The sequence below is a fragment of the Canis aureus genome, chromosome 21 (genome assembly GCF_053574225.1).
Source record: "Canis aureus isolate CA01 chromosome 21, VMU_Caureus_v.1.0, whole genome shotgun sequence".
NCBI classification, from domain to species: domain Eukaryota; kingdom Metazoa; phylum Chordata; class Mammalia; order Carnivora; family Canidae; genus Canis; species Canis aureus.
In genome coordinates this window covers 46,685,266-46,703,909 of record NC_135631.1, presented here as the reverse complement: position 1 = coordinate 46,703,909, position 18,644 = coordinate 46,685,266, and the positions used below count along the sequence as shown (strand labels likewise).

The following is an 18,644-nucleotide window of genomic DNA, read 5'->3' as shown; positions in this document are numbered from 1 at the left end:
TTTCTTCCAGGCTGTCCAATTTGTTGGCATATAGTTTTGCATAATTTTCTCTTATGGGACCCATGGGTGGCTCAGTGTTTGGGCATCTGCCTTCAGCTCAGGGCGTGATCCCAGGTACTAGGATCATATCCCACATCAGGCCCTCCAGAGGGAACCTGCTTCTCCCTCTGCCTATACCTTTGCCTCTTTCTCTGTGTCTCCCATGAATAAATAAATAAAATCTTCAAAAAATAATAATAATAATTTTCTCTTATAATTGTGTTTCTTTGGTGCTAGTTGTTATTTCTCCTCTTACTTGTGAATTAGTTTATTTGGATCCTCTCTCTTTTCTTTTTGATAACTCGGGCTAAAGTTTATCAATTTTATTAATTTTTTTCAGTGAACCAGCTCCTGGTTTCATTGATCTGTTCTACTGTGGTTTGGTTTTGTTTTGTTTTGTTTTGTTTTGTTTTTAGTTTCTGTATCATTTATTTCTACTAATACTTTTTATTACTTCTTTCCTCTTGCTGGCTTTAGACTTCATTTGTTGTTCTTTTTCTACTCCTTTAGATGTAAGGTTTGGTTGCTAATTTGATATTTTTCTTGCTTCTTGAGGTAGGCCTGTGTTGCTATATACCTTCCTCTCAGGACAGCTTTTGCTGCATCTCCAGTATTTTGGATTATTGTATTTTCAGTTTCATTTGTTTCCATGCATTTTTTAAATTCCTTCCTTGATTTCCTGGTTGACCCATTCATTGTTTAATAGCATGTTCTTTAACCTCCATGTCTTTGTGGTCTTTCCAGATTTTTTCTTGTCATTGACTTCTAGTTTCATAGCATTGTCATCAGAAGAGATGCATGGTATGACCTTAATCTTTCTGTATTTCTTGAGGCCTGTTCTGTGACCTAATATGTAATACATTCTAGAGAATGTTCCATGTCCACTTGAAAAGAATGTGTATTCTGTTGTTTTAGGATGGAATGTTCTCAATAAATCTGTTACATCCAACTCATCCAGTGTGTCATTCAAACTCATTATTTCCTTCTTTATTTTCTGTTTAGATGATCTGTCTTTGCCACTTTTGATCTCTCCTTTGCACTCAGAAAATTCCCTTTAATATTTCAGTGGTCACAAACTAAAACTAACTTTTTATAATGAATATATATTATTTATAAAACAAATTATTTTTAATAAAATTAAAATAAAATATAAATAAAACTTACAAGTCACTACATCGTTAACTCTGACTAATCAATGATTAGCTATGTTTAAGTAGTGTCACCTAGAATGTTACATGAATAAGGGCAAGTTGATTATTTAATGTCTTTTACTAATATATTAAAATTTATAATTAATTAATAAGATTAAGATCAAGGAAACATATTATCCTTTTTTTTGGAAACATATTATCCTGATATGAGTCATAAAATAAGAAAATATACTTGATGTGCCTAAAAACTCATAATTCTTGTAATATTTAATGAGTACAAAGTTCTTCACCAGGCACTAGTGTTATAAAAATATGTTGAGGAATATATATATTAACCAATATATTTTAACCAATATTTTAACCAATATGATCATTTTAACCAATGATCAAATATAGTAGAATTTTTAAAAGAGGAAAGTGTGTGTCTGTATGTGCGTGTATGTTAAGAAGGGCCATAGCTACTTTGTTTTAATGCCATTCACTTTATCGCACTTCATAGGTACTGTATTTTTTATAACTTGAAGGTCTGTGGCAACCCTACATCAAGGAAGTCTGTCAGCATCATTTTTCCAACAGCATCTGCTTATGTCAGGTCTCTGTCACATTTTGGTAATTCTCACACTACTTCAAAATTTTTCATTATATCTTTGTTATGGTAATCTGTGATCAGTGATCTCTGCTGCTACCATTGGAGACTGAAGATATGATTGAAGTGCTGCAATCTCATAATAAAACTTCAACAGATGAGGAATTACTTCTGATGGATGAGCAAAAAAGTGGTTCCTTGAAAAGGAATCTACTCCTGATGAAAATGCTGTAAAGACTGTTGAAATGACTACAACCGATTTATTACATGACATACACTTACTTGATAAAACAATGGCCGGGTTTGAGAGAATTGACTCTCAAAATATGAAATCTGGTAAAATGCTATCAAACAGCATCACTGGCTGAGAAACAGTTCATGAAAGGAAGAGTCAATCAATGCAGCAAACTCTGTTGTCTTAGTTTAAAAAACTGCCAAGGGGAAAAACTATATCCATATAATCAATATATCATTGTTCACTGATTGATGAATATAATCCTTCCTGATGTTTAAATGTAAAAATTATAGGTGAATTATTTCTTAGAACACATATTTCATATTTATCCATCATTTACTTTCCATAGTCTCATACTCGTTGATTTTGTTCCTGATCCCCCCTCCATAGTCCCTATGCATTAAAAAAAGTTAGATAGCTAGACAGATCCTGTTTGGAGAAATAACTGGTTAGCACTGAGCCATGAACATGAAAAAAAAATGATTTTGTTTGAAACACAAGATTACACTTTAATCAGAATATATAGACCTTAGTAAGTCATTAACTTCAGTCAGAGACTATCAAAGAATATCTGCTGCCTCCTTTAATGCAAAGGGGTTTTCAATAATAACACCTCTCATAATGTTTCCAAGTGTTATCCATAAACCACCTTCATCAGAAATATTTGAGGCCATCATTAAATATGCATTTGTGGGTTAAAGCCCACAAATCAGTATCTTTAAGAGTGGAGCCAAGAAATCTGTAGATATACCAAGCACTTGATGATTATTTTGTGCACTGTCTTACATTATACCCAATTTTGTGCTTTTATGTTTTAAAAAAATACATTTTATTTGCTTATTACAATATCTTGAAGAGAAAGTATGTATCACTTTCAGATGCACTTCACTGAAACACAGAGAAGCTATATGATATGTTCAAGATCACATAGCACAGGGCCAGGTATTCATTCATTCATTCAACATGTATTTATTGAGTGCTTACTAAGGGCCAGACTGTTCTAGGCGTAGTTACAGTAGCAACGCACAAAGACCATAGTCTTAAGCCTCATAAAAGGGTCACTTTTTGGGCAGCCCGGGTGGCTCAGTGATTTAGCGCTGCCTTCAGCCCAAGACGTAATCCTGGAGACCTAGGATTGAGTCCCACATCAGGCTTCTTGCATGGAGCCTGCTTCTCCCTCTGCCTGTGTATCTGCCTCTCTCTCTCTCTGTATCTCTCATGAATAAATAAATAAAGTCTTTAAAAAAAAATAGAAAGGGTCACCTTTTAGGCAGCCAGTAACATTACACAAGAGTAAATCAGATAGAGCCAAACCTCCAGGCTCTTAACTGAATGCTTTCTCACTACTCCAAAATGGTTGATTCACTAACTCTAACATATCATACCATGTAGCATGCATAAGCAAGATGGAAATATAATAAAAATCAGGATTCATTTTTCAGGCAGTATGGAGAGTGGATATAAACATCAGGGTATAAGAAGTAAAGCAAACCTGGATTCAAAGTCTGGCTTTATATACCAAGGCAGCACTCTGCACGAGTTATCTAAGCTGTAGTTACAGAATTTATCAGTACCTACCTGGGAGGATCAATGTGAAGATCAAACCATATAACAGCATATGTAAAACACCAAGCATGGGTCTAGCAGAGTGTAGGCACCTGTTCTCTCTTTCCACACAAGCAAGTAAGAATCCTACTGACAACACCACAGCACACCTAACCTAGAAGGCTAGACTTTAGATTTGATGCAAATCAACTGTAACTAGTTTGCCTAAATTTCATCATAAAGACTGCTTTCACAAATTCTATCCTACATTATATACTTAAGTAATGCCCCTTTGGGATTAAAAACTGAAATTATTATCCCATTATTTAAAAAACATTCTTTAATAAGCACAATACTAGTCTATACTTTGGGACTGTTGCTCATTTTCTAAGCAGAAATATATATTAGATCATCACTAAAAAAATGTATATACATATACATCTTCTCTAATCAAACTGTTAAGTAAAATAAAAAGTCCCTAAACAATAAGTTCAGCTACCACATTCTACCTCTCCAACCTAATTTTCTCCCTTCTTTACCAGCTCACAACAACCCAGAAACACTGGCATTCCTTTAGCTCTTCAAACCTAACAAACTCCCCAGCAGTTAGACGTCACACATGGTGTTGTCCTCTGATCATCAGGCTAATGCCTAACTGGGTCCCACCTTAAACATCTGGTCCTCAGAGAAGCCATCCCTGACCAAGCATCCTGGCGATGTTGGGCTGCACTGCACACGGTGATGCAATGAAGCCTTAGGATAATGATATATGATGGAGAGGCCCAGGTTTCAGTCATCTGACAAGATGCAGATATGCTACAGCATGAATACACAGCTGTGCAGGTAGATAAAAGTTCACAAATAGCATGATATAACTGGAAATAATGCATCTGCTTTGGCTAGCTGAAAATATTAGCCAGGGTGGCATCTGGGTGGCTCAGTGGTTGAGTATCTGCCTTAGGCTCAGGTCATGATCCCGGGGTCCTGAGATCGAGTTCCACATTGGCCTCCTTGTAGGGAGCCTACTTCTCCCTCTGCCTATGTCTCTGCCTCTCTCTCTTGTATCTCTTATGAATAAATAGTAACATCTTTAAAAAAAATTAACCAGGGCTTTCATAAGTGATCCCTCTTCTGCCAAGAGGTATAAAACACTGCTGATATTGAGAAGTTCTTCTAAAGGGAACTCCCAACATGGCCTAAGTCTCTTCCCTTCTGCTTTTATTCCTGGCTGTCAAACCACATTTTACAAAGAACTTTGGAAGTATTTTAACAGTCTAAGGCACATTGTTACTTATGTCAATAGTATACAGAGCCCTTTTTCTTTTTTTTTTTAAGATTTTTATTTATCTATTCATGAGAGACACAGAGAGAGAGGCAGAGACACAGGCAGAGGGAGAAGTAGACTCCATGCAGGGAAGCCCAGTGCGGGACTTGATCCCAGGACCCCGGGGGCACGACCTGAGCCAAAGGCAGACGCTCAACTATTGAGACACCAGGAGTCCCCAGAGCCCATTCTCGGAGTTCTTTTTATTGACTTATTGTCTGATAATATGTGCTTTCTCTACTTAAGAACTGTGCTTACCCCATCGCCTGCCATACTGTCAGTGCCTAACAGTTTCCAGCATCCAGAAGGAGTATGTGCCTTAGGAATATTTTAAGGAATACCCAGCCACTGAATCAATGAATTAAGAAGAAAGGGTGTGCCCATGTGAAAGAAATACGGTATCCAGAAGTTAAGTTTACCAAATGCATGTAAAGTCTACAAAATAGTGCTGGGCACATACATAGTAAGCACTCAATCAACATTGTCATTATTTGTTTAACTAGAACAAAACTATCCCAAGTAGGACAATGGAAGAGAGAAAAGGCTGTTTAGTGACTGAGGAATACCAAGGCTGAGCACATGACATGTGGCTCTCCATAGAGCACAGTGCAAAGGCACCCTTCACAATGGCCCTTTCCGAGTTGGTTCATTTTAACACATGAACATACAAATTTAAAAGCCTGAGATCTTTTCACATGTTCATGGTTGAGTTCAGCACTCTTACAATAAAACCACTCACAACAATAACATCTCATACAGAAGCACTTCTACGGGATAGAGCAGAGAGAGAGAGAGAGATCCATGCTCCACTCTCCCAGTGGATGGAAAGAAAAGTGGCACCCTTAAATATTTTATGGAAATGTCACACATTTTTCTTCCTTAGACTCATGAAAATAAAAGATAACAACAGTACAAATACTCATATTTCAAGTCAATGAAATCCCACCAGCTGTTTTAAAATTAACAAAAAGAAGTCAAGGCTACCAAAGAGAAGACTTGAGTGAGGTCACTCTGCCTCTGTTTATCACAAAACCGCAGCCATATTACCTGAAGCATTCACTGATGCAAGTGATTCAAGAAAGGAACACCTAAGTGAAAGAAGTTTTCACATCTAACAATCCAAGCTGTTTTGGAAATGGATGTCTTATTATTTTTATTTATTAGGTTTTCACACAATTGTTTTTTAACTTTCATACCATTCTTACTGTTTTCTTTCTCAAAGAGCCCGTTTTCTATGAGTCTTCGATCTGAACAAACACATTTTAGCCATCCATATACTTTTAAGGAAATTCCCAACCTATTATCAATAAAGAGGGATTGCTATAAAATCAAATAATTCTCCCACTGTCAGAACCTAATGTTCATAACAAGCAGACATAACTCCACCCGAGGCTTTAAGTAACAAATTTTAAAATACATAACCACTAATTAATATTCCAGAGGGAAAAAGAGACCCTCCACCATGTACATGTGCCACATGAAGGTACTCTAATAGAAATGGCCATCTGTGATCCGGTCTAGTCGGCCATTCTCCTTCACAGAAGGAATATCCGTAAATCACACCCAGGTGCCTATATCAAGCCTGAATAATTAGAATACAAATGCAAAATATGTTTATCACTTGATCTGTTGCTTCTCACTAAGAAGACTATTATTTTCCATGGGGCCATATTGGCATTTAACAAGTATATTTGTAATAAGTACTTCCATTTTCTTTTTTTATTTTATTTTATTTATTTATTCATGAGAGATTCAGAGAGAGAGAGGCAGAGACATAGAGGGAGAAGCAGGCTCCCTGCAGGGAGCCCGATGTGGGATTTGATCCCCAGACCTGGGATCATGCCCTGAGTTGAAGGCAGATGTTCAACCACTGAGCCATCCAGGCATCCCAATACTTCCATTTTCAATAAGAATTCATCTTCCCTAGTTTCTTTTTAAAATTAACTCAAATTTAAACTTATAGGTTAGTGAATAGGAAAATTCCTTTGGAATAAACGGGGGAAAATTTATGAATATTCTAAAGAATGATACCTACCTTAGGCCCTGTGATATGCATCAGACCACCAAAAGCAGAGGCAACAGTATCATAACCAGCTCGCTGAGACAGTGGACCTGTCTGACCATATCCTAAAATGAGAAGAATAGACATAGTCAGCATCAGGCAGGGGAGAACAAGAGTACAAGAGTGTGTTAAAATCCTTTGTAGCCAGAAATCTTGCAGCAATTTATTACTGTGAGATTGATAGTATCCCTTGAAAAGGAAGCAATAAAAATTATTTATGATCGTATACCCCAGAAGGCTGCAAACTGGTTATTTGAGGGCCAGATCCCACCTGCAAGAATATTCTATCTGGCCTGAAGAGGGTCCTGAAATGTTTCTATTTAGTTTCCAACATTTCAAAACGCAGGAGATAGCACATAAAATACAAATTTTATGGATTTTCTTGAAAAATAAGAAAACTAGGCCCATGCAACAATCAGAGTGAAGTAACAACTCTTCCCTTTACACAGGGAAATAAGTTATCCAATTTTCCATTCTTCCACCACTCTTAATATTCCTTAATGCCTGAGCCTGATTCACTCATTTAATCTTACCTCCCAGATTCCATTCATACACGCTACTCTTGTTCTATACTAAACAATTTACAAAGTCAGACTGGATTCTGTTTAAATATTTTCTTAGGTATGCAAACATATACATAAATGATGATTAAAAATTTTGAACATAAATAATATCATTAGATGACCTAACAGTGCTTTTTAAGATTATAAAGAGAAGATGAAGGTATTACTTTTCTTTTCATTTTGTTTTTCTTTTTCCATCAGCAAAAATCAAGAGAACACAAGAAATAGTTTCTCCTGCTCTCCTCAGTCCTGGCACTTACTTTAAATAATAAAGGTTATTTCAGGTGTTACATGAATCTGTCTCCAAATCCTATGTTATCAACCAGAGAGAGGACACATGAAAAGCCTTCTACACCCATCAGCTATTAGCTGAAATTTCCTGCATACCTCACTTTAAAAAGATCAAAAGGGGTGCGTCAGGATCCTCACTTGCTTCTCCAGCCACCTGGAAGCTTCTCCCTCTATTTCACTCCTATATCCACATATCTCACACTCTCTCACATCCCCCAAATCTGCACTCAAATGTCTCCTTTAAAAAAAAAAATCTCCTTACCAGAGAGACCTTCCCTGGAGAACTTTTATAAAAGAGTATTCTCACCTCTCACTCTTAATCCCTCTTGCCTGACTACATTTGTCCTCATAGCATTTATCACAAGATATAGACTATCGCTCTGTGTTTACTGATTTATTTTCTGTCTCCTCCCTACCAAAATGTGTGTTCCAGAACTTTTTTTCTATTTGATCTACTACTGTATTCACAGCATGAGAATAGAATTCAATAACATTCATTGAATGAATATTTGTCACATAAAATAATTTTTTAAAAAAAATCTATAACTAAATTAATAAGGAAACTAAGTAAGTTTTTGTTTTGCTTTATTTTGTTTTTGACCAAAATGGTAGAGGCTCCTGAATTTTTCTCCTCCCACAGACATACCAAATGCACAGCTCCATGTGGACCAATTCCCTCTGAGCAAAACTCAGAACTAGTTGTTTGACTTGTACACATTGGTGATAGAGAAAATACCCACATCTAGGGGTGCCTGGGCAGCTCAGTCAGTTAAGCATTTGCCTTTGGCTCAGGTCATGATCCCAAGGTTCTGGGTTCAAGCCCCGCATTGGGCTCCCTGCTCAGCAGGGAATCTGCTTCTTCCTCTTCCTTTGCCGCTCCCCCTGCTTGTGCTATGTCTCTCTCAAGTAAATAATTTTTTTAAAAAATCTTTAAAAATAAGCAAATAAAATACCCACATGCAAATGAGTAGGAAAGGCTGAGTCATACTCCTGCCATAAACCCCACTCCAGGCATAGCACCATATAATCAGGAGGGAACCCCCCAACTCCAAGCTTCTCCTCTAGGAGTGAAGGGTTTGGACCACATATCTTATGCCCCAACTTTTAAGGCTCCCAGCTGAGATACAGGCCTCCAAAACACCTAGCTCAGATATCCAATGGAGCTTACATTCACAAGTCCCATTGGACCATAACAAACAGAAAAAGAAGTTGTTAACAGGTGCACAGCACTAATCACAGCTATCGGGACAGAGGGACAAGGCAAAACCATTCATCTCCCAGTTTTTCCCTGTAAAGGGTCTCACTGCACACTTTACAAGCTGCTATTTGAGGATTTGGACTGTAATTAACATATATCTAGGTGCTGACTGCAATCCTACCTGGAATCCAAAAGAGCCAGTGGGTCACACTCAAGTTCACTCCAACAATGCCAGGTCACCAGCATCTCTCTGGAAAGAACTTATACACATATCTGGCACACCAGCTCTTTTGCACCTACTGCCCCCTAATCACCTGGCTCTGACAGCCAATGGGTTTTGCATTCACAAATCCCACAGGGCTATACCAAACAAAGAATCAGTTTTTAAACAGGCTCAGGAGTAAACTCAATGGCTATATATTCGGGCTCAGTGCAGAAAGAGAAAGCAAAACACCATCTTTCAGTGTCTCCCCGGAAAGAGTTTGCATGCTTTTCCAGCTGTTATCTGAAATCCAGCTTCTAATCAGCCTGCATCTAGGTGCTAACTGCTATCATCCCCCTGGGGACATTGATGGATCTTGGCACACTCTCAACCTCTAGGAGCCACTAAGAACAAAGTCAGTGGCTTGGACAATCACAAAGATTTGAGGAAACTTGGAGCTTAGGCCAGGGTGATTGATGAGATTCATCTCCTACACAAGACCAGTCTCAAGGCTGAGAGAGGTGGCTATTTTAGCTAATATATAAAACCAACACAGAGAATGAAAAAAAAAAAGAAGAAACAGGAATATGTCCCAAACAGAAGAAAAAGGTAAATTTCCAGAAACTAATCTGAGGGAAATGGAAATAAGTTATTTATCTGACAGAGTTCAAAATAACAATCATAAAGATACTCACCAAGATAAAGAGCAATGCATGAACAAAGTGATAATTTCAACAGAGAGAGAAAATATTAAAAAGTACCACAGAAATCACAGAGCTGAAGAATACAATAGCTAAAGTGAAAAATTCAATGGAAGACACTCAACCACAGACTAGATCAACTAGAAGAAAAGAACAGCAAATTAGAAGATAAGCAGTGGAATATATGCAATCAGAGGAGCAAAAGGAAAAAGAGTGAAGATAGCTTAAGGGACTTATGGGACATCATCAAAAAGACCAATATACGCATTAAAGAGGTCCCAGAAGAAGAGAGGGGGAAAGAGGCAAATGCTTATTTAAAGATATGCCTCAAAAATTCCCTTATCTGAAGGAAAAAACAAGATCTCCAGATCCTGGTAGCCCAGAAAGTACCATATAAGATGAATCTAAAGAGACTCACACCAAGAAACATTATTAATTAAATTGTCAAAAGTTACAGACAAAGGGAGAAACTGAAAAGCAACTTGTTGCATACAAGAAAACTGTCATAAGATTATCAGTGGATTTTACAAAAAACATGCAGGCCAGAAGGGAGTAGAATGAGATATTCAAAGTGTTGAAAGAAAAATATTGCCAACCAAGGACATCCTATCCAACAGAGTTATCTTTCAGAAGAAGAGATAAAGAATTTTCCAGACAGACAAAAGCTAGAGGACTTCATCACCACTAGACCGGCCTCACAAGATATGTTAAAAGAAGTTCTTCAGGCTGAAACAAGAGTGCTAATTAGTTACACTGAAATGTATCAAAGTATAAAACTAACTGGAAAAGGTGAATATATAGCTAAATTCAGAATATTCTAATATTGGGATCCCTGGGTGGCACAGAGGTTTAGCGCCTGCCTTTGGCCCAGGGCACAATCCTGGAGACCCAGGATCGAGTCCCACGTCGGGCTCTCGGTGAATGGAGCCTGCTTCTCCCTCTGCCTATGTCTCTGCCTCTCTCTCTCTCTCTGTGTGACTATCATAAATAAATAAATAAAAAATTTTAAAAAAAGAATATTCTAATGTTGTAATAGTGGTGGCTAAGTCACTTATATAACTGTAATATAAGAGTTTAAAGACAAAAGTATTAAGAACTCCCATAATGACAGTACTTTCTTAATGGATACATAATATAAAAAAATGTAAGTCGTGACATCAAATCCTTAAAATGTCAGAAGAGAATGTAAAAATTTGGAAGTTTTGTATACGTCTAAGTTAGGTTGTTATCAGCTTAAAATAGCCCATTACTGGGGCACCTGGGTGCACAGTCAGTTGAGTGCCCAACTCTTGGTTTCAGCTCAGGTTGTGATATCAGAGTTGGGGGGTCAAGCCCCACATCAGGCTCCACACTGGGTGCAGAGTCTGCTTAGGACTATCTCTCCCTCTCCTTCTGTCCCTATGAGCTCTCTCTCTCTCTCTCTCTCTCTCTCTCTCAAATAAATAAGTAAATCTAAAAAAGAAAAAAAATGAAAAACAAAAATAGACTGTTACAACTATAAGATGTTTTACACAAGTGTCATGGTAGCACAAAGCAAAAACCTATAGCAGATATACAAAAGAGAGAGAAATCTAAGCACACCACCACAGAAAATTATTAAATCACAGAAGAAAACAAAAGAGGAAGAAACACGATTACAAAGCAATAAGAAAACAATTAACAAAATGACATAGTAAGTTCCAGACCTATCAATAATTAATGAAAATGTACCAAATTCTCCAATTAAAAGACATAGAGTCGCTAAATGGATCTTTTTAAAAAGATCCAACTGTATGCTGCCTACAAGGGACTTACTTAAACTTTAAGTACGTAGACTGAAAATGAAAAGATAGAAAAGATATTCTATGAAAAAGGAACCAAAAGAAAGTAGGAATAGCTATACTTAATCAAGTAAAATAAACTTTAAGACAAAGAAGGGCATTACATAATGAGAAAAAAAGTCAATCCTGCCAGAGGATATAACATTTGTAAATATTTATGTTGCACCCAACATATAAGAAACTAAGTATTTAAAGCAAATATTAAGAAACATGAAGGGAGAAATAGACAGTAATACAGTAACAGTAGGGGATTTGGATACTCCACTTTCAAAACCAGATAGATAATAAAGACAAAAAATCAATAAGAAATCATTGCACTTAAACTGCATTAGGGCAGCCTGGGTGGCTTAGTGGTTTAACGTTGCCTTCAGCCAAGGGTGTGATCCTGGAGACCTGGGATCGAGTCCCACGTCAGGTTCTGTACATGGAGCCTGCTTCTCCTTCTGCCTGTGTCTGTGCCTCTCTCTCTCTCTGTGTCTTTCATGAATAAATAAAATCTTTAAAAAGAAATAAATAAAATAAAATAAACTACACAATAAACCAGATGGACTGAACATTTATAGAACATTCCATCAAACAGCAGCAAAACACACATTTTTCTCAAGCATACACATGAAACCTTCTCCAGAATAGATCATATATTAGTCTGCAAAATGAGTCTTAATTAATTTAAGAAGATTGAAACCTTCTTAAGCACTTTTTCTGATCATAAAGGTATTAAACCAGAAATCAATTATAAGAAGAAAGTTGGAAAATTCACAAATATGCAGAGATTAAATAATATGCTCAAAAAAAAAACAGATCAAAGAAGAAACCAAAAGATAAACCAAAAAATATCTTGAGACAAATGAAAATGAAAACACAAGTTAACAAAACTTATAAGATACAGTAAAAGAGGGAATTTTATAGTGATAAGTGCCTACATTGAGAAAAAAAGAATGATGTCAAACAACCTCATTTTACACCTCAAGGAACTAGAAAAAAAAAAAACTACGCCCAAATTTAGCAAACAGAAGGGAATAACAAAAATCAGAACAGATAAATATGAAAAGATAAACAAAACAGGCAATCTTTAGCTAGATAATCAAAGAAAAAAGAGACAGAACTCAAATAAATAAAATCAGAAATGAAAGATAAGTTACAGCTGATGCCACAGAAATATAAAGGACATAAGAGACTATCATGAACAATTATACAAAAAAACAGACAACCTACAATAAACAGATAAATTCCTACATATGACCTACCAAGAATGAATCTTGAAGAAATATAAAATCTGAATAGAACAATAACTAGTAAGAAGATTGTATCAGTAATCAAAAACATCCTTAAAAACAAAAGTTCAAAACCATATGGCTTTACTGGTAAATTCTACTAAACATTTAAAAAAGAATATCAATCCTTCTCAAATACTTTGAAAAAACAGAAGAGGAAGAAATGCTTCTAAACTCTTTACAAAGCCAAGATTATCCAGGATTATCCAAAACCAACAAGGACACTACAAAAAAAATAAAATTACAGGCCAATGACCCTGATGATACAAAAATCTTCAACAAAAATTAGCAAACCAATTTCAACAGAACATTTTTAAATACATCATTATCAAGTGGGATTTATTCCAGGAATGTAAGGATGGTTCAACATCCACAAATCAATCAATGTGATACATCACATCCACAAAATGAAGAATAAAAATCACATGATCATCTCAGCAGATACAGATAAAGCACCCGACAAAATTCAACATCCATTTATAATAAAAACTCTCAACAAATTTAATATAGAGGGAATATACCACAACATAATAAAGGCCATATATGACCAATCCAGAGCTAACACCATACCAAATGGTGAAAAGTAAAAGCTTTTCCTCTAAAATCAGGAACAAGACAATAGTACCTACTCTCACCACTTCTATTCAACATAATATTGGAAGACATATCCAGAGCGATTAAGCAAGAAAAGGAAATAAAATGCATCCAAATCAGAAAGGAGGAAATAAAAATGTTTGTTTTTTAAAGATTTTATTTATTTATTCATGATAGACATAGAGAGAGAGGCAGAGACACAGGCAGAGAGAGAAGCAGGCTCCATGCAGGGAGCCGGACATGGGACTCGATCCCAGGTCTCCAGGATCATGCCCTGGGCTGAAGGCAGTGCTAAACCACTGAGCCACCCGGGGATCCCTAAAACTTTTTGTGAATGACATGATCCTACACATAGAAAACCCTAAGACTCCATCAAAAAAACTGTGAAACAAATTTAGTAAAATTTTGGGATACAAAATCAATATAAAAATCTGTTGCATTTGGGGCACCTGAGTGGTTCAGTCAGTTGAGCATCTGACTCTTGGTATTGGCTCAGGTCATGATCTCAGGGTTGTGGGATCTAGCCTCATGCTGGGATCTGCACTCAGGGGGGAGGCCGGCTAAGAGTTTCTCTTTCCCTCTGCCCCTCCCCCCATTCGTGCTCTCTCCCTCTCAAATCAATAAATCTTAAAAAATATCTGTTGCATTTCTATACACTAACAACAAATTATATGAAAGAGAAATTAAGAAATCAATCCTATTCATAATAGTATCAAAAACAATAAATATTTGTAATATATTAACCAAAAAGATAAAAGATCTATACACTGAAGATTATAAGACATTAATGGTAGAAACTGAAGACACATTAAATGGAAAGATATCTCATGCTCTTGGACTGGAAGAATTAGCATTGTTAAGATGTCAACACTACCCAAAGCCATCTATGGATTCAACACAATCCCCATCAAAATCCCAATAGCACTTTTTATAGAATTAGAAAAATAATCCCCAAATCTATATGAAACCACAAAAGACCTCAAATAGCCAAAGCTATTGTGAGCAAGAATGAACCTGAAGATATATTTCTTAATTTCAAAATACATTACAAAGCTATGCAATCAAAACAGCACGTGGTGCTGGCATAAAAACAAACAGACCAATGGAACAGAACACAGAGCCCAAAAACAACTGATCTTTGACAAAAGTACCAAGAACACACAATGGTAATTGACAGTCTGTCCAATAAATCGTGCTGGAAAAAAAGGTATCTACCTGCAAAAGAATGAAATGGATCCCTATCTTAACACTATATACAAAATCTAGGGGCACCCAGGTGGCTCAGCGGTTTAGCGCCACCTTCGGCCCAGGGCCTGATCCTGGAGACCCGGGATGGAGTCCCACATTGGGCTCCCTGCATGAAGCCTGCTTCTCCCTCTGCCTGTATCTCTGCCTCTCTCCCTCTGTGTCTCTTGTGAATAAATAAAGAGAATCTTAAAAAAAAAAATCTATTCAAAATGGTTTAAAGACTTAAATGTAATAATCTGAAACCATAAAATTCCTAGAAGAAAACATAAAGAAAAAGTTCCCTTACATTGGCCTTGGCAATAATTTTTTGGATATGACATCAAAAGCATAGGCAAAAATAGACAAACGGAATTAGATTAAATAAAAAGGCTTCTGTGAAGCAAAGGGTACAATGAGAAATGAAAAGGCAACCTACACAATGGGAGAAAGTGTTTGCAGACCATGTATCTGATAAGAGCTTAATATCCAAGATGTATATGGAACTCAACCAAACAGCAAAAACAAAAAAAAAAAAAATCAAATAATCTGATTTATTTATTTTTTTAATTTTTAAGATTTATTGAGCCACCCAGGTATCCCAAATAATCTGATTTAAAAATGGGTAAACATTTTTTCCGAAGAAGACCAATAGGTACATGGAAAGGTGCTCAAATTCACTAATCATCAGGGAAATGCAAATTAAACGCACAGTAAGACATCACCAACACTTGTTAGGATGGCTACTATCAAAAAGACAAGAGATGATAAATGTCAGCAAGGTCATGGAAAAAACGGAACTCCTGAGCACTAGTGGTAGGAATGTAAATCGGTGTAGCTATTACGGAAAATATTATGGAAATTCCTCAATAAAATAAATTAAAAATAGAACTACCATATGATCCAGCCATCCCACTTCTGGGTATATATATCCAAATAAAATGAAATCAGTATTTCCAGAAGGTATCTGGATTCCTACATTCACTGCAGCATTGTTCATAATAGCAACGATAGGGAAACACATTGTGCACTTTAAATATATACAATTTTGTCAATTACTTCTCATGCGGCCTGGGAAAAAAGAAAAAAATGTAGATATGTAAGACAAAATCCCCAGATAAAATTATCACTTAGCATTAAATTAAAGTAGCTCAAGATTAAATTATATTTATATTATATTATTATATTAAATGATATTTATCATTATTGATGACAGAAAAGATATCACAACATGTAAAGTTTCACATATAAAAGCAGAGAGAATCATATAATAAAGCCACTGGCAACTTCCATAATTATTTATTCTTAGACAATCTTCTTTCCACTACACTTATTTTTCAGTTAAAACTATTGTATGAAGGGATCCCTGGGTGGCTCAGCGGTTTAGCACCTGCCTTTGGCCCAGGGCGCGATCCTGGAGATCCGGGATCGAATCCCACGTCGGGCTCCCGGTGCATGGAGCCTGCTTCTCCCTCTGCCTATGTCTCTGCCTCTCTCTCTCTCTCTGTGACTATCATAAATAAATAAAAATTTAAAAAAAAAACTATTGTATGAAGAACAAAGTAAAACCATAAAAAAAACAGTCTTGATTCAGGTGAAAACCAGTCACACAAAATCCTACACTGTGCCATGTTTGTATTCTAATTTCAAAAACAAAATCTGTAAAATCTGAATTCTTAAATCTTCCGATAAGCAAAAATGGGATATGAAGGGAAAATAATGGGAAACAAAGTATAAGGCAACATTCTCTGTGCAAAAATACAGAAATTAATACCAAGCATCAAGAGTGAATTTATATTCCAGGGCAGCTGGCTTACAATTAACTGCAAAGGGCACCGTAGACCAGGCTTCCAGTATTCCACACAATGGCTTTCAAATTCGGCATCTGCAGCAGAAAACAGGCCCCCTGGAGCAGAGAAAAGCTCCACCATCAGACAGGAACTCTGTGTTCCATGAACCACCTGTTATCTCAACAGGAAGTCAAGAGAAGGAATTAAGTTTCAGTCCGCTCAGCGAGGAAAATCAGGTGCTCAGGAATCTGGCCAGGAGCCCAAATTCCTCAAATGGGACAAATTGAAGCCACCCACTATCAGCATAACTCTAAAAGGGGTCTTCTAAATAAAGGCCTGGAGGAAAATAAGATCAGAAAAACAAACAACTTGCTAAATAAAAGTTCACCATAATAGTCACCTTCTGATACAACTTCTCTTGTTCAGTTTACAGCAAAGAGGAGGCATAAATACCTAATTACTTTAAATTACAACTTCCAAGTACTTCTTTTAAAGAGAAATAGGGGCACTTGGATGGCTCAGTCCATTAAGCACTGACTCTTGATTTCGCTCAGGTCATGATCTCAGGGTCTTGAAATCGAGCCCCACATTGGGCTCCATGATGGGCAAACGGAGCCTGAGTAAGATTCTCTCTCCCTCTGCCCCTCCTCCCTGCACATGTGGGCTCTCTCTCTCTCTCTCTCTCTCTCAAATTAATTAATTAATTAAAATTTTAAAAATAAAAAAAATATAGTTATTCTCGTGGAAGTAGTATGGCATAGTGAATAAGGATGAGTTTCAGGACTGAAAAATACCTGGATTCAAATTATTGCTCTGCGAACAACTAAATTTTCAACAATTTATTTGATCTTCCTGAGCCTCGATGTCTTCATCTGTCAAATGGCAATATTCGGGGCACCTGGGTGGCTCAGTAGTTGAGCACCTGCCTTTGGCTCAGATCATGACCCCAGGGTCATAGGATCGAGTCCCACATCAGGCTTCCTGTATGAAGCCTGCTTCTCCCTCTGCCTGTGTCTCTGCCTCTCTCTCTCTGTGTCTCTCATGAATAAATAAAACCTTTAAAAAAATAAAAAATAAAATGGCAATATTCATTTGACCACAGATTTCTTATGGGGATTTCATCTGATAAGATGGCATAAGCAAAATGCATTTTACATTGAGAGCTAAATATACTTCAATAATAAACATGCATTAATCAATATACTAATAATATACCAGCTTACTTTTCCCACAAAATACTGAGAATAACAAAAAGAAAACTGCCTTGGGGTATGTTGAAATGATGAGAGTAAGTATTCTAGGCATGGCAGTTATGTTGTTTATAAGTGTCTTTTTTTTTTTAAGATCTATTTATTTATTCATTAGAGAGAGACACAGAGACACAGGCAGAGAGAGAAGCAGGCTCCTCACAGGGAGCCTGATGTGGGACTCGATCCCCGGACCCGGGGTCATGCCCTGAGCCAAAGGCAGACACTCAACCACTGAGCCACCCAGGCATCCCGAAAATTGAAAGTTTTTATACTGTGAAACTTGCATTTGTTCATTTTAGAGGAGAAGCTGACAATAATAATAATTTTAATATATATATATACTAAGTTGCACCATACAACCTCCCAAGAATGCTTCCTTGACCATTGTACTTGACCATCCCGCAGCAAGGAGTCATAAATTATTCCACCTTTTCATCTGACTCTTAACCATAACTATTTGAAAACTGGCTATCAGCACTATCAACAAATATTTCTGACAACAAATAGGAAGTTTTAAAGCTGGGAAGTGATATCATCAAATAGTATTTTGTAAGGCTTACTCTGTTGGCAACGTGAAGGGTGATTTATTAATTTTAATAAAGAGCTGACAGAATGGCAAATGTGGGACCCAGATAGTTCTTTTCCATTTTATTCTAGCTTTACAATTCCAAAAAACTACGGTCAAAATCCAAATTAAAGAGAAAAAAATCTAAGCATGTCAGTTCTATCATATGCTCAAGTAATGGGGTAAAGAAAATTAAGGAGGTTATGGAAAATCAGAGAGGAACCCTACAC

The 18,644-nt window shown here is 36.7% G+C and overlaps 1 protein-coding gene across 2 annotated transcripts in view; it reads right to left on the bottom strand.

Moving 5' to 3' along the window:
- SUGCT (succinyl-CoA:glutarate-CoA transferase) overlaps positions 1-18,644 on the bottom strand; it is a 712,850-nt gene that overhangs the window by 609,983 nt on the left and 84,223 nt on the right. For both annotated transcript variants that reach the window (XM_077864111.1, XM_077864112.1), the window contains exon 7: positions 6,916-7,007. In XM_077864111.1, the coding sequence (XP_077720237.1) occupies positions 6,916-7,007 (92 nt within the window). The remainder of the gene's footprint in view (positions 1-6,915; positions 7,008-18,644) is intronic.